Genomic DNA, 25,115 nt, shown 5'->3' with positions numbered 1-25,115 from the left:
TTTGTTATTATAGCAAATCAAATGGATTCTACGTCTGGCTGCTCCACATTTTCTAACTTGAAGATAAAGTGGTCGGACAATTTACTATTTCTTATTGTTAATGGGAAGCGCGACAACAAATTATCAAGACCGCGATTATCGCGATTATCTCCGTATCTCTACGAGGTTGCTAATTCCTCAAACTAGAGAAGATGAAATATTTTTCGGGGATGATCGTTAAGATTCCGAGAAAAAACACCCGTCTTGAGTGCGCGAACATAAAATCATCCTCGAACACGTTAAAGATCACTTCAAGAACTTGATCGACAGAAAGCAAGGTGGTTTCCGCTCTAGATCCTGCTGTACTGACCATCATAAGAATTTTCCAGTGATTGTGAAACATTGTTTAAATAACCGCTTTACTAGCTCTTCATTGATTGAAGGATTTCTACAGGAGGAAAGCAGTGTACCTAGAAGCTCTACATAGGCGGAGTTTTTCGAAGAAACTAATAGCCTTTATGAGAGCGACATATGATGGCCCAAGTGCCACGTGCTTTATCGAGGCAAGAGGAAGTTGAAATGCAAAACGGAGACACCAAGATTGCATCGATACTTTTTCTTCTCGTTATCTGGGTGATATCCATCATGCTTCCTTGACTGGATAATGTGAAGGGTTTCAATAAACTATGTCGATACATACAACATTTGGTAGCTCTCTCTCTTTGGTAGCTTTAAGATCTTGATCGAATCACTGTGGAAGAAGGCAAGCAAGTCGTATTGAAGATATACATCGGCAAAAGCAAGATTACCAGTCTGGCTGGTAATCATTTTGCTTGCATAAATGGGCAGAACAACGAGAGCGTTAAAAGCATCAGAGAATGTTCGGAGTAATTTATCTTTTGTCATTTTTACATAAGAAATTTCTTAATAGGGTTTTAGTTATCAGATGAAGTGAAAATTGCAAACTTATCCCCGAAATAAAAACATTAAATTCTATTCAATTTATCCGTTAAGCCATGGTTTCTATATTATAATTCCGAACAATGTATGCATATTCCATGTATCGTATTATCTAAGGTACAAAAAATACCACTCTAACAAAATCGAAAAATTATTTTTTGTTCACAAGTCTCAAAAAGGTAACTTACCCTTTCTTTCAATTTTGCTTTAAATTCGATACTACTCAACATGAACAAAAACTTCTTCTCAACCAGTCTGTTCAGCTCCCTTTGTTCAAATCCATCTTGATTTCCCACACAATTTATAATCCCTATGCGAGTCTGAATATAAATTGTTGTCGATAACTTCCTTATGTCGGTTGATTCCACATCGTTAAAACTTTTCACCACTCCCAAATTGCCTTCTTCGTTACAACGATCCGAGTGGTTTAAGAAGTTTTTCTCATATATTTCAAGAGAAAGTGAAAGTTACCGAGAACCGCGCCAATTCGATGTGACCAGAAAAGGGATTAGATATGGAATTGCAAATACTGTTAAAGAAAATGTGAAAATTTCCTCCTCCTATTGTTGTTGTTCTTCATAGAAAATTTGCATATTGTAGAATCGATGAACATTGGAAATTCAGAAAGAGACTGTATGTTAACGTTTTTCTGATAAATTTAAAGCTATCTGAAATTCTTTGGCACCCCAAGAGAAAGTAAATATCCTTGTACGTATGTATACATGTTGAGAAAGGAATGAGGAAATGTTTTCATTCTTTGATAAATCCGATAATTCGAAACTGATAATAGCAGTTTCCTGCAGAAAAGCCATAACCAAACAGGTCCTAAAGCCTTCTTAATCTTCTTGGGATAACTTTTCAGCTCCCGTTAAGCTCAGCTCACAGTTGTATCCTTTCAGTAGAACATAAAGACTAAAGTGAACCCTTCTAGATTATTATACGCTCATCCTTTCGGTGAATTAATCGCATTTCGAATATCCTTCCCAAGAAATTTCCTAGCATCAAATTATCCCACAAAGCCTTACGAAAGTAGAGAGGACACATTGTAAGACTTTCTATTTCTCGATATTCACCATAATTTGATATCAAACTCCGGATATTCTATCTTCCTACCGCCCAATCAAAGCTCTTTTAGAAACGAAGGTAAAATCGATGGGAAAATCATACCCTCTTTCTTAAGCAGGGTTGAATCTACCACAAAATCTATTTCTGCCAGCTAAGGAAGGTCAATATTTCGTAAAAGCCATCATTAGAAACATTTCAATTCAATGAAAAATGTTCCTTGCAAAGCAGAGTTTTCGTAATCAACTTGGAAGCTGGTGTTTTTTTAAATATAACCAGAATGAACACTTTTTAGCCTCATTTTCAGATTAGTTACCCCAATACACACAGCTTCATGAATATTCATAAAACCTTCGTTTATCATCTTGTGTCGACCTATTCACAGAACTTTACCTTTCCGGGAAATACTTCTGGCAAAGTGAGTATTTACGGAATTGAAGTAATTTTCTTGGTGTGCATTTAATTTGTCCCAAAAAAGTTGTCCTGAACGGCATTGTTGTGAATTCACCCGTTTTCCTAGGAAACAGGTGAATCACTGTGTCCCTGTTTGTGGGTTTTGAAAATTAGAGCTCTGTTTTTCCTGGCTTTCACACGAATATAATGAAGTCGGTAGGGACCCTTGTTAAACCTTTTTTACTTGTGTATATTTATCACAACCCTTTCGTATTAGTGGTTCTTTCTCTAGTTCTCTTCGTAATAATTAAGTTGATGATAAACTAATCCTTTTGTTTTTCATGACAAACTCCAATATACAACCAAAAGGACGGGGAAGGTAAACCAGAGCTATTGTAATATTGATTTGCACGCAAAGAGAAGGATCAGTTGGTAAAGTGAATGATGTTCCTGATTCGCAACATATGGGAACAATATGCTGTAATGACAAATTTAGTTATAATTTGACGCCACTTATCTATTTAGACATCACTGTGTCTTCGCTTGGGGGAGGCTGCCATCAACTTTTCTTAATACTAATCATTTTCACATTGATAACATTTCAATCTTTTTATATATTTGAAAGTCCGATATTTCCCATTACCACTAGTAAAAAGGTAAACTGCGATTCTTCGCAAGAACTATCTGCCTTACTTTTCGCTCATATCTAGCAAGGTTAATCTATTAGGAAAACACTTGCCATCCCATTTGGTGTCATTAGTAATTTTGCATCAACTTTCTGTTTGATTCGGTCTATACCGCGGCCGCGAAACGTTTTATGTCCATGCAATTGAGTTGTCTGTATTGGTTATCAACTTTTTTATCTAAAAAACCCACACTTTTATCTCAGAAATTGTTCACGGGAGATAAAAAATATATTAATTACCGTGTCACATATAAATTAATCAACAAAAAATAACTAACTAATCATCATCATCAACGGCCCAAAAACCGGCATCCGGTTTAGGCCTGCCTTAATAAGGAACTCTAGACATCCCGGTTTTGCGCCGAGCTCCAACAAATCGATATCGCTGAAAGCTTTCTAGCGTCCTAACCTACGCCATCGTTCATCTCAAGCAGGGTCTGCCTCGTCTTCTTTTTCTACCATTGATATTGCCCTTATAGACTTTTCAGGTGGGATCATCCTCATCCATACGTATTAAGTGACCCGCCCACCGTAACCTATTCAGCCGAAGTTTATCCACAACCTGACGGTCATGGTATCACTCATAGATTTCGTCGTTATGTACGCTACGGAATCGTCCATCCTCGTGTAGCAGACCAAAAAATTCTTCGGATGATCCTTCTCTCGAACGCGGCCAAGAGTTCGCAATTTTTCTTGTTAAAAACCCAAGTCTCCGAGGAATACATGAGGACTGACAAGATCATTGCCTTGTACAGAAGAGCTTTGACCCTATGTTGAGACGTTTCGAGCGGAACATTTCTTGTAAGCTGAAATACCCTCTGTTGGCTGACAACAATCGTTCGCGGATTTCATCATTGTAGCTGTTATCGGTTGTGACTTTCGACCCCAGATAGCAGAAATTATCAACGGTTTGAAAGTTGTAGTCTCCTATCTTTATTCTTCCTGTCTGACCAGTGCGGTTTGATGCTGTTGGTTCTTTGATTTTCGATGCTTCATTGATTGTTGCTGATTTGCCTGGAGTGAAGCCTCTTTGGTATGGGCCAATGATGTTGTGGGCGTATGGGGCTATCCGGCCTAGCAAGATAGCGGAGAATATCTTATAGATGGTACTCAGCAACGTGATACCTCTATAATTGCTGCACTGTGTGATATCTCCCTTTTTATGTATGAGACAGATAATGCTTCTTTCCTAGTCATCAGCCATGAATTCACTGTCCTACACCTTAAGCACAAGTTAATGAACCACTTGGTGTAATTGGTCGCTTCCATATTTAACCAATTCGGCTGTAATTCCATCGGCTCCTGGCGACTTATGATTTTTAAGCCGATGAATTGCACGGACTCTTTCTTTTACACTTGGTGTTGGCAGTATTTGTCCGTCGCCTTCAGTTGGCGGGACCTCCAACTCGGCGATGTTCTGGTTGTTCAGTAGTTCATCAAAGTACTCAACTCATCGCACCAATATACCCATTATCTCGGATGTAAGGCTTCATCCTGCTAACTTCTTGATAAAACTTGCGCGCCTGGTACGATTGCTCCCTATACTTTTCGAGTTGACAGACCTGTTGGTTCTCCCAAGCTTCCCACTTCCGTCTGTAAAGTCGCTTCTCCGCTTGCCGGAGTTCGTGATAAGTCTCTGCGCGTGCCCGCGTTCTTTGAGAATGCAACATTACTCGGTATGCAACATGCTTCCGTTCCTTTGCTAGCTTACATCCACCGTCAAACCAGCCGTTCCGACTCTTTTTGCGACTGGGGCCACGTATGTTTGTGGCCGTATTTATGATAGCGTTCTTCAGGTGATTGTGAAGATCATTTGTCGACGCTTCATCTCCAGGATCTCTGTTGATTGCAGTTATTACAGCATCCATTTTCCTCTTATGAGTATTGCGGAGGGCTGTGTGAGCCGAGTCTATATTGCCCCCCCCCCCCCTAATATGTTCTGACATTCATCAAAGCTGAAAGGTGGCGGCGTTCGTTCAGCACGTGGTCAATTTGGTTGAAAGTGGTCCCGTCTGGAAGGGTCCACGTTTGTTCGGGCATTGCGCATTAAAATTTTAGTTCTAATAAAATTGTCTTTGATCTTCCCCACCTTTTGAATTACGACCTATCTTAATTGTTCTGAAGGATTTAGGGTGAAAAAATCCGTTCTAATCGCTTTCGAGTGGAGACCATTTTGCCCGCCTGCATGCCCTCGGTATATATCCCAAGCTATGCTGCACTTTTTACCCTTAGAAGAGACTCTAAGATGATTTCTGGGCCTCTTTGGAGTAGTACTGGAAAAATGCCATTTACCCCGAGTGATTTAAGTGGTTTAAAGCTTCCCACTGCCTACCTTACTCTAGCTTACGAACATACCTCTTTTGCTAGTTCTTTTTTTTTTCCTTCTTTTTCTTTGCTCAGGTGCTTTGCATAGGCGGTCCAATTCTTTATCCTGGGATTCATTATTACGCTTTTTATTTGCCCTCAATGTCGAAAGTGATTATTCTGTGATCCGACATAGAGGACTAATCCGACACCCTCCTTTTCTTAACCAACCTGTTCATCAGAGTGTTCCCTAGTCTAGGAGTGTCTAGTAGCTCTTGTCTGGTGCTGGTCACGAATGTTGCAGTGTTGCCTATGTTGTATATTTCTAAGTTGTTGCTAAGAGAAAATGCAACAAAGTTCTCACCTCTTCGAGGAGAAATGGCAGCGCCCTCCTCTCATAGAACTCTACCAGTCTAGCAATTAGCTTCAGTGGGATTCGGATGTCGTCTTCTGGGAAATATCCCTATGCTACGAATGTCTCTCGAGTTCTCCCCCGGCTTCCAGTGAGATTTGGATAGCCACAAGGGGTCTGGTCAGGAACTCGGAAAAACACTATATCTGCACACTTCCTCGTTGCAGACCACGAATCTAGCCCCGGTACATCCAGGGTTCTTGAGCCAGCACTATCCCAATGTTGTCCTTGGAGATTGCCGTTGCAATCACTGCAGATGCAGCTCTTGCATGGTAAAGGTATACCTGAACTCTTTTAGTACTGAACATTGAGTCCATTAATGCTGGAAGCTATTCTCCACTGTCGATTTATCACCCTCCTCCGCCGACATGGTGCATTCCTTCAAATCGCTGCCCACCTTAAGCCCTAGAAAATCCAGTTCTAGGTGATCCAACTTCTCTTCACTGGACAGCAGGTCTACTTCCCTGCGTGATCCTGTCTTTTCAACAAGGTTCCTTTGGAAACGTCGGTAGATTTTCCACCTGACATCTCTTCCGAAGTACCTTTCACCGGCTTTTTCCTGTGCACGTGCACACGTATGTTGCCAAATCTATATTTGATATGACCATTTTGACGTTTGGTCGCCTCCAGGGATCGGTCATCTACCCCGAGAGAAGTCTATCTTTTAACTCTACCTCGCTTCTAAAGACGGTTTATAACAGCTTATGAAGATCATCATTCTAAGCAATTAGGAGGCCCATAAGATCCTCCATTCTAGTGCTGCGGCTTTAGGAAGAAACAATGTCACAATGTGTGCGCCTGGTATATCATCCCCAGCACATGTCGGCAATACTGCTCTTTCCCAGCCTGGCAATTGAGGTACTGCAGTCCTAAGATATTCCTATGACGTAGTTGAAACCGTATGCCGGTGATAATAAGCTTAGCACTCCATCCCTTCCACATCTGCCTGATGACAAGGTCTTCGATAGTTTCCTGCTTCTCACGAGCTTCGGAGATATGCCGAGGACACGTATGTTCCTTTTTGGTTTTTTTTAGGATTCATTGGTGTAGTCAATTGGGCAGGTGCCATAGCCCCTGTAGTACGGTAAGGGCAATCTTAGTCCGATGATTCGTTCAAATACGGTCAGTTACCCCCAACTCCAAACTATCCAGAAGGTGTTTTTTGATCCCTCAGCCTAGATCCGTAGCGTTTTGTTAATAGTAGGATTACCTCGTACAGGGTGTAGCTATCACTACTCACTTACGGATATGGTAGACGAGAGACTTGGCTCCTGGAGACCCGCATGTCACCCTCGAAGAAAGACGTATCACCCTCCGAGAAAGACAGCTTGGCTCACAGGGAGTTATATATATCGAGTCAGTCTGTCGAACAAGACACTGTTTGACGCCCTCTCCATCTTTGTTCCGATTAGATTTTTTTATTGTATTGTCTTCTTTACAGGATACATAATTTTAAAGAGGATACGATGTATAATACGAGCCACAACATACTTTGCAATGAATTTGAAAATTTTCGAATTCTTCTTCAACATTCATCTCTTGAAGGTGTGGTATAACACTTTACATCGAATTCCCATTCTGTAGCATCACGTTCCATAGCGTGAAGAATATAGCAAATATTCCCAAAATATTTAGGCGGAATTTTTGCACAATCATTTACAGATCTGCTCGTGAATGAAATTCAAGCAAATATTTTTAATTCCCTAATGTCTACATAGCTTCAGGGATGAATCCTCCATTGAAATATTCTGTATGCATAGAAGGTTTCATATTGGCGAAGGAATATCCTACATACGCAATAGAAGCCAGACAGGTTATGATAGATGATGTTGGCTCTCCTTGAGCTTGTAGCTTGAATTCCATTGAGAAAGGTGGTTCCTACACAATTTCTTACATGTTTGCTGTTTCATTGCCGTTGAGACATCGGAAAGATAAATTATTAGTCTCTTGAACAATGTTCAATAAGGAAATATGTCCAGATTTGTTTTCATGCAGTAAATACTAGAAACCTCATTGAAACTAATGACAATGTTAAGAAAGAATTTGCAATCTTGTTTGGAGATTTTGTGTCAAATAAAACCTTATTTTCTTGTATTCTCTATACTTTACTTTCCTTCCGTTTACCTTCAGGTTACAGTGGACAGTAATATGGATACTTTGTACTGGTGCAAAATCATGAAGATACCAGACCTCCCGGAAAAACATCACATAATTGGCTACGAAGCGTTATTATCAAAAGAAAGGTAAGAATAATTCCCAGGGTACATAAAATGAGTTATGTCGGTTATTCCCTATACACTTTGGAATCCTTCACAAAACAAATATTAAGAGAGACTCAACCAAAAATTAAATCAAACACAAGTTTGATAGAAGAAGACACACTTACCTAGACACCGTTTCGAACTTGGTAATCATCTCACGTTCCTAATTAAATAAGCAGCAATATAAGTTGAAGTCATTCTGGAATCGACTACTCTCTTCCAAATTCAAGACAGTGCAATCCAGCTATTTAATTGGAAAATTCGGTTTGGCAACAAAGATTAAGTATCTTTGAACTCTAGAACATCGATTACTCTGTGGAAAGATGCAACCACATCATCATCAATGTCATCATCAAATACATCCTTTCGTCCTTCGGATAAGAGTCTGAGCACGTACTCGTTTTGCAGCAGTTTGAGCGGACTGCAACACTGGCAAGGGAAGTGAAGCTTTCTATTCATTTTTCAACACCGAGAAAATTGAATTTGCACATAAAGTTTTATTTGTGATAAATTACTTAGGGTGGAATTGAAAGAAAGAAATGAAAAGATAATTAAAACGTGTTCAGAAGGAAATGTGCCTCTATTTTGAGCCAGTCGCAACGCCTAACATACTGTGCTCCACATCTTCTGGTCATTCCATTCAAATATCCGCCACGTGTGAACAACCGTACCTTCGACCTTTTTCATGAAGTTTCTTATTTCTTCTCTTTCATTAATTTACAATCAGATTCATCTGTTGAAATTCGGAACTCCTTCGTCTTTCTCCTTTTTCAAAGTAACATTAAACATCTTATCCTGTTACGATATATTTCAGTACAACCAACAAACCACTGGTACATCATATGACACTATTCGAATGCTCTGCCATGTCGTATCCTAGTTCGGATCCAGCATCTTGGGACGTCTGGGTAAAGAGTAACGGGGCCGTCTGCAACAGCAATTTATTAACGCCAATGGACTGGGACTCATGTATCTCGCCTGTCGCTGTCTGGGCTGTTGGATCATCCGGTAAGTAAGCGTTGGCAAACAGGTCCAGTTGCAAAAAGGGCGGAATCATTTATCCGGAAACTTTTCAGGACTTCTCTTATATCTATTTAATTAATTATGTTATCTCACCATTCTTTTTTTGCGCTTACTACGTGCAGGACAATTTTTACCGCAACATGTTGGAATTCCAATTGGAGGGACGAACGGCCCGAAATATTATATGTTGGAAATTCACTATGACAATCCCAAGGCGCAAAAAAGTTAGTATTCGTTCATATAAAAATGTAGTACAATGACAAAAGTAGTAATGTTAAAAGTAGAGAAGAATTGCTAGAAATGTTAAATTATTATATATCTGTACGTGAGGAGGAAGACTTAACGTTATATTGTAGTTGAGTTCTTAGTTTAATACGTGTTCAGTTCTCTTCTTCAGGCTGTACTATTTGTTATATAATAATATCATTTTCATGATTTATGCTGGCTTATCACTCAAGCAAAGTTGCCGTAAAATTGATTTTTAGATAACAGAATGTATTATCGAGCTAGAACGATTTGGAATCTAGGAGTTCTAACTATTTTAAGCAGTCCACGCAAAACTTCACTGATGCCATCATCAACGGCGCAACAACTGGTATAAGGTCTAGGCCTGCTGCAGTAAGTAACTCCAGGCATTCCGGTTTTGCGCCAAGGTCCATCAATTCGATATCCCTAAAAGCTGTCTGACATCCTGACCTACGCCATCGCTCCATCTCAGCCTCGTTTTCTTTTTCTACCATAGATATTGCCCCTCTAGACTTCACGGGCTAGATCATCCTCACATACACGGATTAAGTGACCCGCCCACCGCAACTGATTAAGCAGAATTTTAACGACAACCAGACAGCCGTGGTATCGCTCAAATATTTCGTCGTTATATAGGCTACAGAATCGTTCAACCTCATGTAACGGTCCAAAAATTCTTCCAAAGATTCTTCTCTCGAACGCAGTTAAGAATCTGCAATTATTATTGCTAAGAACACAAGTCTCCGAGGAATACATGAGGTCTTGCAAGATCCTTGTCTTTTACACTAAGAGCTTTGACCCCTATAAAATAAGCTCTGTCGAGTGCCAAAAACTGTTTCGCGGATTTCATCATCATAGCTGTTATCGATTGTGATTCTCGACCCAAATAGGGTCATCATCAACGGTCTCAAAATGTCAGCCTCCTGTCTTTATTGTTCATATTTGACCAGTGTGGTTTGAAGTTGTTCCTTTTTTAATTTTTGGTGCTGACGTTGTCATTGTGTTGCCTTCATTAATGTGCAGCCCAAGATCTCATGCCGCCTACTCGATCTCGATGAAAGCAGGTCATACATCTCTGGTTGTTCTTCCCATAATGTCAATATTGTTAGCATAGGGCAATTGTTGGATCAACTAGAGGAGGATGATGCCTGTCGTATACCATCGGCATTATGGAACACTTTTCCAGTGCAAGATTAAAAAAGATGCAGGATAGGGTATCCCCTTGTCTTAAACCGTTGTAAATGGTGAATGCTCAGCTTTTAGGGATATCGAATTGGTGGACCTCGGCGCAAAACCGGGATGTCTGGAGTTCCTTAGTAAGGCAACCGGATACCGGTTGTTGCGCCGTTGATGATGATGATGATGAATGGTCTCAAGAGTGATCCTGCTTTTATCATGTGGTCTCGGGCATTGGTCACGGCCAGCTTAGTCAGTCTTAACAATTTGCTCGGTATATCAAACTCTCTCATGATATGTACAGTATGCATCATAGGTGGGCTTAAAAAGATGGCGCAACTGATGGTCATATTTCAACAGTTTTTCCATCGCTTGCCACAACTATTACTGATTGGCCAGGAACTTTTTCAGTACGGACCGATGATATTGTGGGTGTATGGGGCTATCCCGCCTAGCAAGATGGCGTTGCGTCAGGCATTGATTCGTTGTTCACGCCTTGAGCATTAGTTGATAATCCGCTTGATGTAGTTGTTTCCCTGCATATTTAACCAGTTCGGCTGTAATTCCATGGGCTAATGGCGACTTATGATTTTTAAGCGAATGGATTGCGTGGACTGCTTTTTGCTTGTTTGTTGGTGGCAACATTTGTCCATTGTCCTCTGTTGATGGGACCTCCAACTCGCTGATATTTTGGTTGTTGGGCAGTTCATCAGATTACTCAACTCATTACGCCAATATGCTCGTTTTATCGGAAATCATATTTCCCTCTTTGTCTCGGCAGGATGAGCATCAAGGTGTATAAAGTTTCATCCTGCTGACTTGTTGATAAAACTTGCGAGCCTAGTGCGGTCGGTCCCTGTACTTTTCGAGTTCGCACACTTGTTGGTTCTCCCAGGGTTTCCTTGTTTTACCATAATGTCGCTTATCCATTCGACGGAGTTCCTGATAGGTTGATAGGTGTTCTTTGACATTACAATATTACTCGGTATGGAACGCAAGAACCCTCCCGTTGCTAGCTTACATTTATTGTCCAGCCAGTCATCGAACTTTGTTGCGATTAGCGTCAAATTGGTTTGCGACCGTGCCAGTGATAACGTTCTTCAAGTGATGGTGTAGATTATTTGTACTTTATTCCCGAAACTTCGATTAGCTACGGTTATTGCCACATTCATTGCCTCCTTATAAGTGCTACGGAGAATGGCTCCAGAGATCACTATCACCCGATTTTCAGAGACGCTTTGATTTGACATTGTTATTTAAGCTCGGAACACCATGCCAACGAGACTGTGTTCCGAGTCTATATGTTCTGACATTCATCAAGGCTGAGTAGTGCCGGCGTTCGATTAGCACGTGGTCAATTTGGGTGAAAGTAGTACAGTGTGAAGAGGCCTACCTTTGTTTGTGGACCGCTTTTTGCGCAAACCAGGTATTTCCAACAAGCGTTTCTTGTGAAACTCCAAATTGAATAATCCGCAGTCCGTTATCATTGGCATTTTTATGTAAGCTATGGGAGACAACGTATCGTCTCAATACAGGCTTAGTATTAATAGAAATAGTATATCCAAGTATGATTTTAGTATCATACCTAGAACGAGGGTTCGTTCTACTGTCTCGTAAAAAGTGTCGTTCGCCGACTTTGCAATCCCTTCTGTGAACGTTAATGAGGCTTATATTTGAAAATTGACTTCACAAACGCAGAGTGCATTGCGTTCTGTGCAGGAAGCGCACGTTACATGGGAAATTACGAAAATCGTTCGTCCATTTGCATTGTCGGATTTATCGTTATGTAGTCAATCCAGTCCGAGATTCCTTCCCTCCTGCAAAAATTACTTTCTTTTTCTACTTCTTCTTTTATGCAGTATTACAATTAAATTGGACCGGGTAAAATAAATCGCTTCAATCATCTTGATGAAACTCATGAAGCTCTTATTCTTATAAAAGATTCATGATCCGATGAGTCTTCGTATCCAGACTTTTACCGAGAGGATCCGTTAGTCGAATTTGTATGCCAACCGATGACAGGGAAACATTCGTTCTGTTCTTAACTTACCATAGTGCACCATCGTCCTTAACCCTCAAATCTAATAATGTATGGTAGCCGTTATCCCCCAAATGGGGCATACCACGTCCAACACACCTACATGCCATGACTGCTAGTATTCGAACGCGCCCGGAGAAGTCCCCACTCCGCTTCAACTGTTCTGCTCCACGTGTTTCTAGAGCAACCCATTCCTCGGCTAATCGGAGATAGTGGATTCCATTGCATGGCACAACAACAGCAGAAACGTGGCATTTTCTTAAAGTAAGACCTGCCAAGTTTCACTTCCACCTTCTAATCAACACCGGTATTTAGTCCATACACCAGGGTAGCTCTTCGTTCGAGATTATATCGGCCCAGAGTATGCCGAGGAAGGTGTCAATAAGAGCTCAAAGATTTGAAGTAGGTAGGGCGATCACTTTTCATGTCTAACACCGCAGAGAAAATTACCAAGCTAAACAAACTATCAATGCCTTCAATGCTCTGTTCATAAAGGCAAACCGAAATAAGCACGATGATGCCTCGGACTAAGATCCTTGGTTGTATCATCTTCAGTCTATCTCTATTTCCAATTTTTCTCCAAATCTACAGTCATTTTACCGAGGTCCAGCAAGAAGACACGAGCAAAGTAGTCGAAGTGAATAAGGAAAGATGTCATTGTCCTTTGAAACTCTTAACGTACTTCGGACAAGATAGCGTTAAGAAAGTCAGCGACAAATGAAGGGATAATATAGGTGAAAAGGTTCAACCCTAACGACCTGCGATTTTGACTTCAAATTCCTCAGAGATTTTCGGAAAATGAGTCGCTAATGCACTAGATGTCGGATACCAATTGACTCAGCTGCGTGAGGCAAATTAGGGTGATAATCCCGGGCAAATACTTACTTTAGACAATTGTCACAAGCTCCATTCAGAAAGTCCTGCACTCTATTGACGGACTTGATCAGATTTGTTACCACTTGCAAAACTTTTTGTTATACTATTAGTTTTGTTTTACATAATGGTAAGGGATCGAGAGGTTCTTTAATCCCCATTTTAGTACCAAGCTAACGCTATTTCGGTCGCCTTTGTATTTTTTCCATACACTTGGATGTTCAGGCCAGTCCTAACCAGTGAAAACTCCTCATCGCGTAGCATGGTCATACCATCGAAAACACCTCTCTCGAAACTTCTCCATGATGGTCGCAAGGAATTATGAATCTTGGCTGTCCTCATTTTGAACATGAGTAAAGCATGTCATACCATATTTGTCTCCATTACTGCCAGGCGGCGTCCGTTATCTTTAGTAGCTGACCAGAACCTGGAACTATACAGAACAACGAGCCGGAAGACGTTGCAGAAGATATTGGATTTGAGACATTCATTGATACATCAATCGTAGAGGAAGCCACTTTATCTGATGCTGATGGGTGAATCAATTCCGTAGTGCAGTGCATCATGAGTTGAATGTTCTGCGTAGTAGTGCCTGTGCCAATAACGAGGAGCAATGGCGAAAGGGCACCATACGAAGCCATTTTGATATACAGTGGAATCCGGATAATTCTTTCACCGTTTGTTCGTATTTTCGGCTAATTCGTACAAGTAAATTTTCTTTCTATAATTGGCCATTCCGATATTTCGATCCAAATCATCAGTCCCTTGACCATACGGAATTATCGGGATTCTACTGTACTTATGACCCTTCGAAAGGTTCTCTTCGGATGGCGATAGGACAGTCAAACGCAGGGCATGGATTCGTCTGGCACTAGGATTCGGGTCAATCTGGTTTTAAATAAATTACGGTTTACCTTAATTAATATAAACCTTTGCATTTTTTCAATGAAATTCGAAAATGCATGCTGCGGTTTTATTATACAGTAGAATCTCAATAATTCGTAGAATCAAAGGACTGACGATTTGGTACGAAATATCTGGATTACTAATTATCGCGAGGGAAAAATGAAGAAAATTAACTCTGCGGACCGGAAAATTAGTATGAATTAACCGAAAATATGAATAATCGATGTGTGAATTATCGGAATTCCACTGTAATCGATCTTGGGAAAACTCTTAGCTAGTATATTCACGAAGGGTATTTATATGGTTACCCACAAATCCCCACATACATTTCATAGGCTTCCGGATGCCATAAATAATAACAATAATAATCGTTGGTACAACAATCCATACTGGATCAAAGCCTTGAATTGTGTTAGAGCACTTCATTCAAAACCGCAACGGTACATAACAGTACTCTGTAGGAGGTACTCATTCACAGCTGAGTCGACTGGTACCCGACATCCAGTCATGGTAACAAATCCCTCTGCCACCTGTGAGATTTGAACCGCGACCTTCGATGCAATAAAGGTAATCAAAAAACAAGTACAATGACCTACTTTCTAGCATTTCTATTTTTTACATACGAATTACACAATAGTTTGAGCATTTATAGTATATTTTCTACACATAAAATTGAAAGAAAAACAATATTTTACTGTCACATACAGTCGTGGACAATTCCGGCTTCAGGATACATTATACCCGACACCTAAGGAAGAATGATGCCGGTATGATGATCTCAGGGGTGTCTGTGTCCGACACCCAACTTATACCACCTGGACAAAAACTGTATCGCAACATTGGAATCTGTGGACAATCTTGTACAAGCGCAGTATGTATTTGCGATGATTCAACGTTGTAGAATGTTCCAAGCACCAATGAGATTGTACTGCAGCAAGTGCACCATATTTACACTTTTCCAACAAACTTGCTTAAACACCATGAGCAAATGTGTGAACATTTTACAACCCCCAACATTGTAACTTCCATAGCTTCCAAACACCTTACATATTTTGCCTTTGTTTCGGCACTTGTTCCCACAGATGTTTCCGGAAGATGGTATCAGAATAATATCAGGAACCTTACATTCACACTTAGCCGGACGCAAGATGAAACTACGCCACATACGCGATGGCAAGGAGCTAGAAAGGATAATAGAAGACGACAATTATGATTTCAATTACCAGCAAGTGCGACAACTGGGAAATGAAACTGTTGTTTTGCCTGGAGATATAATAATTACAGACTGTGCATATGAGGTAAGAATCCGGTTTCGTGTTAGTTTTAATCTGGTCCTTATAATGTTACTTTCTTGGAGATAAGAAAAGAGATCCAGAAAAGGAAACATCCACCTAATTTCTCAGAACTATGTAATTGTAAGGAAAATGTATACCATCAAATTAACTGATTCTTACATAAGAAATACTCGAATCCCCGCAGAACATAGGTAGCTTTTCCTTACATTCTCCTTAAAATGTTTCCCAAGATTTAATGAAAATAACTTTCCAACTCGGTAGACACACAACATATGTATGTATGTAGATGTCATTCCCAAAACCGCTCTCAATTTTATCGATAACTTTCACTGAAATTTCAGTTTCATTAATTTTTTTTTCACTTTGTTTCAAACCTAACAGACAAGCAATCGCAAATGGCCGACATTTGGAGGATATTCAACTAAGCAAGAGATGTGCCTTTCATTCCTCACATACTATCCAAGAATCGATTTAGCTGGATGCTATAGCATGACACCGGTACGCGAATTCTTCGAGACGTTTGGAGTCTATCAGTTCTACGAATTGAACATGACAGATGTCGAAAACCTGTTTTTATACAGGGGGTAAGTAATACACCCATCACATTTTAGGTTCATCTGTTTTTAATATGATTACATGAGATGTTTATGCATGGAAGCTTATATAAAGGAAGCTATTGCATACCATATGTCATAACAATTCAAAGTAGTTACTTTCACAACCACTTGCCAGTTGGGTTTCAAAGCATATGACATTTCGAGCACCCCCTTTCAACTTTTCTATTGAAGAAGTTATTTTCGTATCGTATGGATTCTTCGATGATTTTTTGCACGTGATCGAGTTCCCTAAGCAACAAAGGTTTATAATGGAAACGAACTGGAAAATACTTAAGGATGTTTATAAATTGGTATTTACCTACATACGAGTATATCGAGTAGAAAGAAAACTCTGAAAAACTTATACCTCAATTCTTTAGTGAGTCTATTTCAATTTAACATTTTCCATAAATTAATTTTGGATCCTTTTTGTTTGGCAGTAATAGCTTTACAGTCCAGTCTAATAATAACAAGGGTATCAAATGAATGCATCCTAAAAAAAACTATTATGCCTCTTTGATGGTTTTAGTGTATCTATTAACGATAGTACGTCAATCAATCCTAAAACCGAAAGGATTGTAGGTTGTTTCCTACTTCTAAGGGTTTACACCAGCGTCTAGTGTTCAGTATTTTCTCAAGTGCAATAACTTACTTTGCACAAGTACCACTGCCTCATTGCTCTCTAACGCAATATGCCCTGGAACCGAGAGTATCCAGACGTTATTGTGGAAGTCAAACGTATTCAATTTCTTAAGGCATTTCCATACCAGTTTAGAGTTTGCCTGGTTGGACCTAACTAGACCTTAGTCGCCTGGCTGTCAGTTAGGATTGGAATATTTTGCCCCATATAATGCCTTGGGTCCTTAAAATAAGCCTACCTAAGACATAAATTTACGCCTAAAATGCTTATTCATTTGTTTCGAAGTACAATACGCCGATCGTGGAAAAATTGCGAGGCGTCCTGGATGATATGGACATATAATTCGTGCTGATGAGAACCCACTTGCCAAGATTGGTCTGAACATCGAAGTCGATATTTATTTAAGAGCCTCGCGGCTCGATCCAGAACAGGCTTTTTGAGCAAAATAACCCACCCGCGCCATTGACCCCGCTTCTGAACGGGACTAAAGTTCTTTCAAATAGAATAATCGCTGTGCCCGCTCCCTCTGCTGTAACGGATTTGTTAGTGTACGAGGTAATCAGTTGCTGATTTAGGCCTTAGATCACTGCCATACTCTCCCAGTCGTACTCGTACTCTTCCTTCAAGACACCATCTAAAAAAAGTCGATCTTCTTTCAATTTAGGTATCTCTCCGCCTACCCCCAAATATTCGAAAGATTGCCTTTTCTGCCTGCATTTGTATTTGTAATTTTCAAATATTTGCACTCTACTTCTTGTTTAACTTCATGCAATCTAATGGCTCTCAAGTTAGTAAGATTACACTTACTATACTCAATATAGAGGTTTTTGCTGGAGTGATGCACAGTTAACAAGTTAAAAATAACTTTTCTTTCAGCACCCCTCTAATCGAAGCAAATAAAATTTAAAATTGTCTGGGAGATCATAAATTTGGGATTTTTATTTTGAAAATAAAATGAAATCAAAAAATGTATCTAGTTGTTGTTGTTGTTATGCACAGGGTTATATTTGACGTTGAAATTGTCCTTTTTTCGAGTCTTGATCCAGCTTCTCGTGCTTATTGACCAAACCGTGATCTCGAAGAAGAACTAGAACTAACAGCATGAATTAATAAGTCGGGAAACCGGAAGCTGAACGCTTCAGGTACGAAAGGTTTTGTGTATTTCTTAGTACGTAGCACGTAATATCTGCATATATTATGTGAGAATATCACCTTCGGATGATATTGACATTCATAGTCTTGAATTTGCAAAGAAGCGACAACTTTGATGTATTATAACTTTGTTAGTAATAGTGCGATTTTCACCAAACTTGGTGAGATCATGCTCTTTGTTATATCCTATATTGTTTTGTAGTGCTAGCATGAACTTAAGGGGGGTTTTACAGCCAATTACTAAAAATTATAGTAATATACTATTATTAACTTTATTTGTACAGATATCAGTATGGCAGGTATTTCGGAGCCCAGGCACCATATAGTGGCAGCCTCCTGATTTTTTTCAGATTTTTCAGTTGGATAGTTTCTGAGAATAGCCCCCTTAAAGCAATGATCACACACAATCCTCCGCAGCCCCCACCTTTCCAACAAATGTCAAAACTAAGACCGGCTTCGAAAAGTACTGACTGAGACCTTTAATTTGATACCCCACATGACTATATTTGATGAAAAAAATGTGCACTCTCTTTTGCATGTATGGGCCCCCCGCCCATAAATTCGTCGTAAAAGGATGTATGCGTGAGCGTTCACAGTTTCTAGCTTTCTACCAAATTTGTTTTGTGTTTACACAAAACCTTGAAAAGCAGAAGTTCGGCAGCTTTTAAAAAAATAATTTTCAAGAAATTCTTTTTCCCCATATTTTTTTATGAATGCACAATATTTCAAAGATAATTATAGCAAATAAAACGCCGAATAAATGGCCGAAAAATCTAAAAAACTATGGATTCTATAATCTGTCTAGGGATATTTTTATGAAAGAAGAAAACTCACAATAAGGATCTCCTATTTACAATATTATAGGAACTCAAATGTGGGTTAACTACCGTAGGGATAGGACGAACTACAACCATAAAACATTTTCGTCCGGAAACGAAACTTCTCTTCGAAGATCTTTTTACAAAAACATAAAGCGCCTTTCTTCACTGGCAGTTCTATATTTAGTTCTCAAATTTGCTTTGTATCGGAAACCACCCCAGGATACTTTACATTTGAAAATAGTGACAATCAACGCAGAATGTGGAATTCAAGTACCTTTGACTTGCGAATTACATCAAATACATTTTAAATGCTGAGTATGAATCCTACTGCCCACGAGGTTTCAAGCTCCCCCTTAAATCCAATTGATAACGCAGAAAACGCTCCTGAAACCGTATCACTATACGCGTCGTTTCTATTGTCATCTATTATCTTAGAATAGACTACGACTATGACACGACGCAGATATAAATTGATGAACTGCGGTGGTAACTTTCCATGCGCTATTCCCAAATAACACAAAAGAACATTTGCTTGGAGTGGAGATGTTGATATAGTTGCATTTCCAAACGTTGAACAAAATATCGAAGAAGGATTTAACAGTGTCAGTTCGTCTAGTGTCATCGATATCACTCTCAAAAGAAACGATCTTCCCTAGGTATACAAATTGTTTGATGCCCTCGATATTCTCCGACTCACCTCCTTCCCCATATCAAGGATGATTTGTCCAAGGTCTATGCTTCGAAGAGAAGGTATGCAGATGCCATCAACGTAATTGAGAAGTTCGAGAAAAGATCTCATCGTAAATTAAAGCCCTCTACGTCTACCGAGGCAGGTTAAAAGATGTCATCCCCCCTGGGAAAACAACTCAAAACCCCGCAACAGTTCCGCGGGAAACCGTCGGTACTGATAGTTTCACAACGCTTGAGTGCATTGATGGCGAAGGTAATTTCATTTCTGTATGGACGAGCAGCTGCCACCAAAAAGCTTACTATCACCCGGAAGCTTTAAAGTTCCATCATGATAGAAAGATATCACTTCTATTTGTCGCAGGTTCTGCATCCTTGAACCGACAGGTTCTGCTTCCTTATATTGAATTTGAGGATCAACGTTATTTCGTGACACGCAAACACAGCACCTCTTTTATTTCGCACATTCACAATCACAAACTGCTGTCCGTGATTTGGTTGATCTGATTATTCTACGGTTACGGTTCTGTCGAAAACCCACTGCTAGGCCATGAAATGTGTGCCGCTGATCAAAGAATAAATCTAAAACTCATTTAAATAGTGAAAGGCTATAGCCGTGAAATCAGTTCCTATTCGAGGCGCTATTAATGTTTTGGCAAGGAGAAGGTTTCAAAACTAACTTGAATTTTCGAAAGTTTGGTACACCCCACTTATTTCTTTTGCTATCCCAAATATTTCTGCCTCTTTGAATCGCCTTTTACGATGAGCAATGAATACCGTACCATGTCAGTATTTATGCTTATAGCAGATATTAAAGATTTCCTTAGTTATCTTTCCCCCAATATTTTTTTTTTGTTTTTCTCTAAATATTTGAAACCTTTCATTGCTTTCTCTGATTTCGTAACCTTTGATCTCACATTGTCTATCGTACGAATGCTGACGGAGGTTCATTCTTATAACTTGACTAAACGACTTCTTGTCGGTTCTCCTAGAATCTCTGAATAGTTTCAAAAACTTTACGGTGAGATTCAAATTGAAGACTATGCAGTTGTAATACTAAAATTAACTTTTCAGTTCTTCCTCTCCTTCTTAAGTCTTTGTCCCGTTCAAAAGCGGAGTCGACTCGTCTTGAACGGTTCCGTCATTTTGCTCTGCCATAAGCCTGATCTGGATGGAACTGAAAGGCTTTCAAATCACCATCTAGCGTATCAAGTCAACATTGATTTCGTGAGCCTTTTAGTCTTTCAGACCAAACTTGTCATGTTAGTTCTCATCAGCAGGAATTACATGTCTATACCACTATACAATTTCCCCACGATAGATGCTACCCCAATATCGATCATCGATGTCTTCTTTCCAGATCTGCTCATGTCGTGTTGCACCACTTTCAGCAACGCAACATTTTTGCCTCCATTATCATGAGGCATCGTTCATTGTCTTTTATGATCAGCCAGCATTGAGGACCATGGAGGCAGTAAGGCGGACGTCATTGGGCTAAATTTTAAATATGAGACGTTCGTTCATACGTCGATCACAACGACGCCAGTTATGAAACGCTACTTCTTCCAAGTTGGGGTGGTGCGTAAAGCAATTTCACAGCGCTGGACTTTGGATGTCCCCTGCTTGTGTGTATACATAAGAAGACCAAAAAGGAGTGATGAGAGGATGATTCTTTGATAAACACCAACAGAGATACGAAGTGGTTTCAATAAACCAGCTACATTTCGAACTTTACTCTTCGGATTGCAGTAAAGCTCAGTTACGATGTCCTCCGGCTCTATTGCTTGCCCAATTTCTGTAGCGCTGATGAGAAAAGTTGGTACAAATATCGGTAGTTCGTGTGGATAACCCTGTCGAAATTTACTGGAAAAATTCCCGCCATCTATCCATGGTAGCTCGTCGAATCACTTCGCTAAGTACCGCTCTTACCATTAACGCCGCGTTGGTGTCAGCTTTTGGCTAGTTGGCAAGTTTATCGTAAAGGTCTTTGTAATGTACCGCTCTTGTTAGCATTCTTGTAAAATTCCCTACTGGCCGATGTTTTCTCGACAAGAACCCTACGATAGAAACGTTTCTTCTCATCAAATATCATTTGGACATAGTCGTTCCAAAATCAAATATCGCGTTGCATAGGCCGCTTTGTGGATCGTGTTTTTAGCTTAATTCCGCGAACAGCAACGGAGAGAGAGAGAGTGAGATCCCTTCCCTATTCTCAGGAAGGCCCCATTACTTAATTTCGCACCGGGCCAGTGCATTTATCACGTCGTTTTATTCTTGGCTTAATTCGCAAGACAGTAATCAAAAGCCAATGTTAAGGTACGATCATCTCATAGGAAACGGCTTTGCAGTCAGTGATGGAGATAAAATGCCAGCGTCTTATGACAATATAGTCGATTTGCGTTTTAACTGTTTCCACTATAAAATGTACGAAGATGAGATACGTTTAGTAAACCATGCAATGCAAGATTGTGATTGTCTGCAAAATCGACTATACGATCGCCACCCGCATTGCGTTTTCCAAACCCCTTTTCCTTCATGGCACCTGTTGTCGTCTGCCTTTTCGTCCACATGACCATTAAGATCGTTCACAATGACGATATAGTCTTCAGCAGGTACGTTACAGGTGTTTGCGTCAGTAGTTGCCAGAAGTCATTTTCCTCAGGTGGGTATGGGTTGAAGAAATGAATCGTGCGATCAGCTAATTTAATGGTGAGCATCATCAGCCGGTCATTAAATGGTACGACTTCTTTAGTGGCTTCACAGGAACCCTGGAAGATAGCAATGCCGATATCATATAGAATATGCTGACTTCCACAATGTTAGAGTTTAAAGCCATTTTTACCGCATTCGCATTCTATGTCGCAGCTTTTGGCAACGCAAGGTCGAGTTTCTAGTAGACGGCAAATGCCACCTCCAGACCAATTTGCTTATGTCCTGTAACTAGCTTATTTCACGACAGGACCTCAATAAATGAGGTGCATTCCCAAGCTTTTTTCCAAGGCTTTTTAAAGGGCATGATCATTTTTGTAACGACATTAAATGCATTTTCTTGGACCGTCTTTCACGGGTCCTAAAACTAAGAGATATCAGTTGGAATTTAGCAAAATATTCTGATCATTTTCGTTGATCTCAACATTTCATTTTTGTTTTACTGAGCACCGTGCAAAAGACATTAACTTAAACTCCCCCCTTTTATCTGGACTTGGGGCCAGCATACTATTCAGTTTCCTTACTTAGAAATGACAATATCAGTTCATAAGATGATAGTACCTTCTACCAGCCAATTTTTCGAGATTGGAAAGCAGGTCGACATGCTGCCCCTATTTCACATAGATAAATTGGAACTACTGACTAAATTAAAAGATCTACCCCTATTTATTGATTTCCGAATTGCCACAAAGTATGTCTCATGCATTGGCATCGCAGCCTATCAACAGTTTGGCTTCCTTTTGGATTGGAAGATAAATTGGACTGTTGTGACATCTTGAAACCTTTTATAGTTAAACGTTCACTCCACTCTTGTCGAATTGACCAAGACCAGCATTTCGAATGCGCCTGTTAACTTAAGGAGCGCCCTCACTGGGAACGACACCACAGTTTTACTAGTTTGCTACTTGTAGACATTTGTCTGACTGATATCTGACGCCGACTCAAACAATTCTCTGGCTTACGTTTATTTGACATCTGAGACAGACACAGACAATTGTCTAATGCCGAAAAAGATTTTATCATTTATCTGACGCAGATATTTGTCTGTCTGATGTCTGACAAAAGTATGTTTGGTATCTGAGACAGACACAGACATTTGTCTGATACAGAAAAAGATTTTGTCTGTAGAGACATTTGTCTATTTGATGTCTGAGGCAGACACAGACATTTGCCTGACACAAGCTCACAGGTTTGTCCGAAAGGGAGGCTAGCCTGAAACAGTGATTTATACAAGACAACATTTATCTGACACTGGCACAGACATTTGTCTGTCTGTTGTTTAAGGCAACCTACGTAAAACATATGTTAATAATGGTATTTTTAATATGTTCATCTTGCAAATACACTAGGTAACATTGTGTTGTATCGTTCCCAGTGGGTGTTAGCCAATCTATCGTGTCATTCCCAGTGAGCGTTAGTAAAACTGTTGTGTCGTCTTGCTCCCAGTGGGCGCGCTCCTTTATGATGCGTTCAGCAATTTCTGTCTTCGTATGGGAAGACGTCTCAGTCGAAACGTCATGTATTCGCTATTTAAGTTAATTGAATCTTGGTCATCGTTTGATTTCGAAGAGCAGAAGATTTTAGCTTTTGGGCAACGAACTATTCTTTTGGATCTCTTCTTCGTTTAGCATGAGAATCGCAGAGTTGTGAAAAAGCAGATATTGCATGGTCTTGTCTCTATCAACGCGGATACTCGCCAACAAGATACAAGCCACAGTTCCGCTAGGAATACAATCAGCATACATTAGCTTGAATTTCACGTTCCCGATAGTCTTAGCGAAGCATGTGCATACGACGACGTAGAACTCGCGGACTAACAGGGAAGAGTCAGAACGTGGAATAGCTCCCTTCTACTCCAACGCATTGCTATTTATTCGGCGACTACTTCAGACAGCTTGGTGTCCATATTGTTCTACAACTTCGGTAATAGTTTGTAACTAATAGAATTGAAATTGTATTGTAACAATTGCCTGGGACTTAGTCTTGTTTTTTTCGTTCCACTTGTCAATAGCACCAACCTCCTCCTTGTTTTGCAATCTTCGTCACAATACGACTGACGTTCTGATTCTAATTTTAGAGAAGGATTCCAACGGACACCCAATTCTTCTGAAATTTTCGATCGGCGTGAAAGGTGTCACGGATATTGACTGTTTCGTTGCATATGTACTATTACGGCTATTGTGCCCATTTTGATGAGAATGGTTTCCAGGCTAAGTACCAACACTTACAAAAGTCGTCGGCTTTGACTTCGATGAATATTCACTGCCCGGAATCCACTGTCCCCTGACTGGTGACTATTCTTCTTCGAATAGCTATCACCTTCTCTCCTACTAACCTCGGTTTCGGTTTATTCAACATATTCCGTACTTGCTCTTCCGAGTTCGGTTTTGAAAAGCCCATAAGAGGTCCATCATGGTGACCAGAAGTCCCTAGGTATTCGGAGTCTGCATAAACAAAACCAAGCTCCCATTGGAAACGCAATCCCCAGCATATACTGTTCCACTTTTGCATGAGGTCTTATTAGTACCTTTAAACGGTACAGAGGGAAATCATTTGCAAGCTATTGATTCAGTTCCTCCATTAATGAAATTCACTGGGTCGTGAACAGCAGCAATGGAGCTTCATCAGTCAACTTCCTCCTATCCCGGCCCAATTCCCTTCTTAACCTATAAAGAGTCAGTTTTCAGTAGCTACCATGGACAGATCGTATAAAAACTTACCTGCTTAGGCAACCTTTACCTAAAGTATAGTGTGGCCAGAACTCCCAGCAAACGTGTAATAATTAGTATCAAAATTTACATTTCGGATTATTTATCAGACAAAAGTGGCAAGTGAAAATAATATTTCAGAGAAAGAAGAAAACTTGAATGACCATAAGAGCAATCCTTTTGCAGATG

General features: G+C 40.0%; 1 protein-coding gene across 1 annotated transcript in view; it reads left to right on the top strand.

The window, feature by feature from the left end:
* Nucleotides 1-25,115, top strand: part of LOC119656132 (MOXD1 homolog 1) — a 169,723-nt gene that overhangs the window by 113,456 nt on the left and 31,152 nt on the right. Inside the window, exons 4-9 of the mRNA XM_038062464.1 lie at nt 7,926-8,038; nt 8,871-9,064; nt 9,202-9,303; nt 15,026-15,189; nt 15,401-15,616; nt 15,995-16,197. Coding sequence (XP_037918392.1) covers nt 7,926-8,038; nt 8,871-9,064; nt 9,202-9,303; nt 15,026-15,189; nt 15,401-15,616; nt 15,995-16,197 — 992 coding nt within the window. The remainder of the gene's footprint in view (nt 1-7,925; nt 8,039-8,870; nt 9,065-9,201; nt 9,304-15,025; nt 15,190-15,400; nt 15,617-15,994; nt 16,198-25,115) is intronic.

The sequence above is a fragment of the Hermetia illucens genome, chromosome 4, assembly GCF_905115235.1.
Source record: "Hermetia illucens chromosome 4, iHerIll2.2.curated.20191125, whole genome shotgun sequence".
NCBI classification, from domain to species: domain Eukaryota; kingdom Metazoa; phylum Arthropoda; class Insecta; order Diptera; family Stratiomyidae; genus Hermetia; species Hermetia illucens.
Note: the sequence above shows the minus strand (reverse complement) of the source record. Positions and strands in the feature narration are given on the sequence as shown.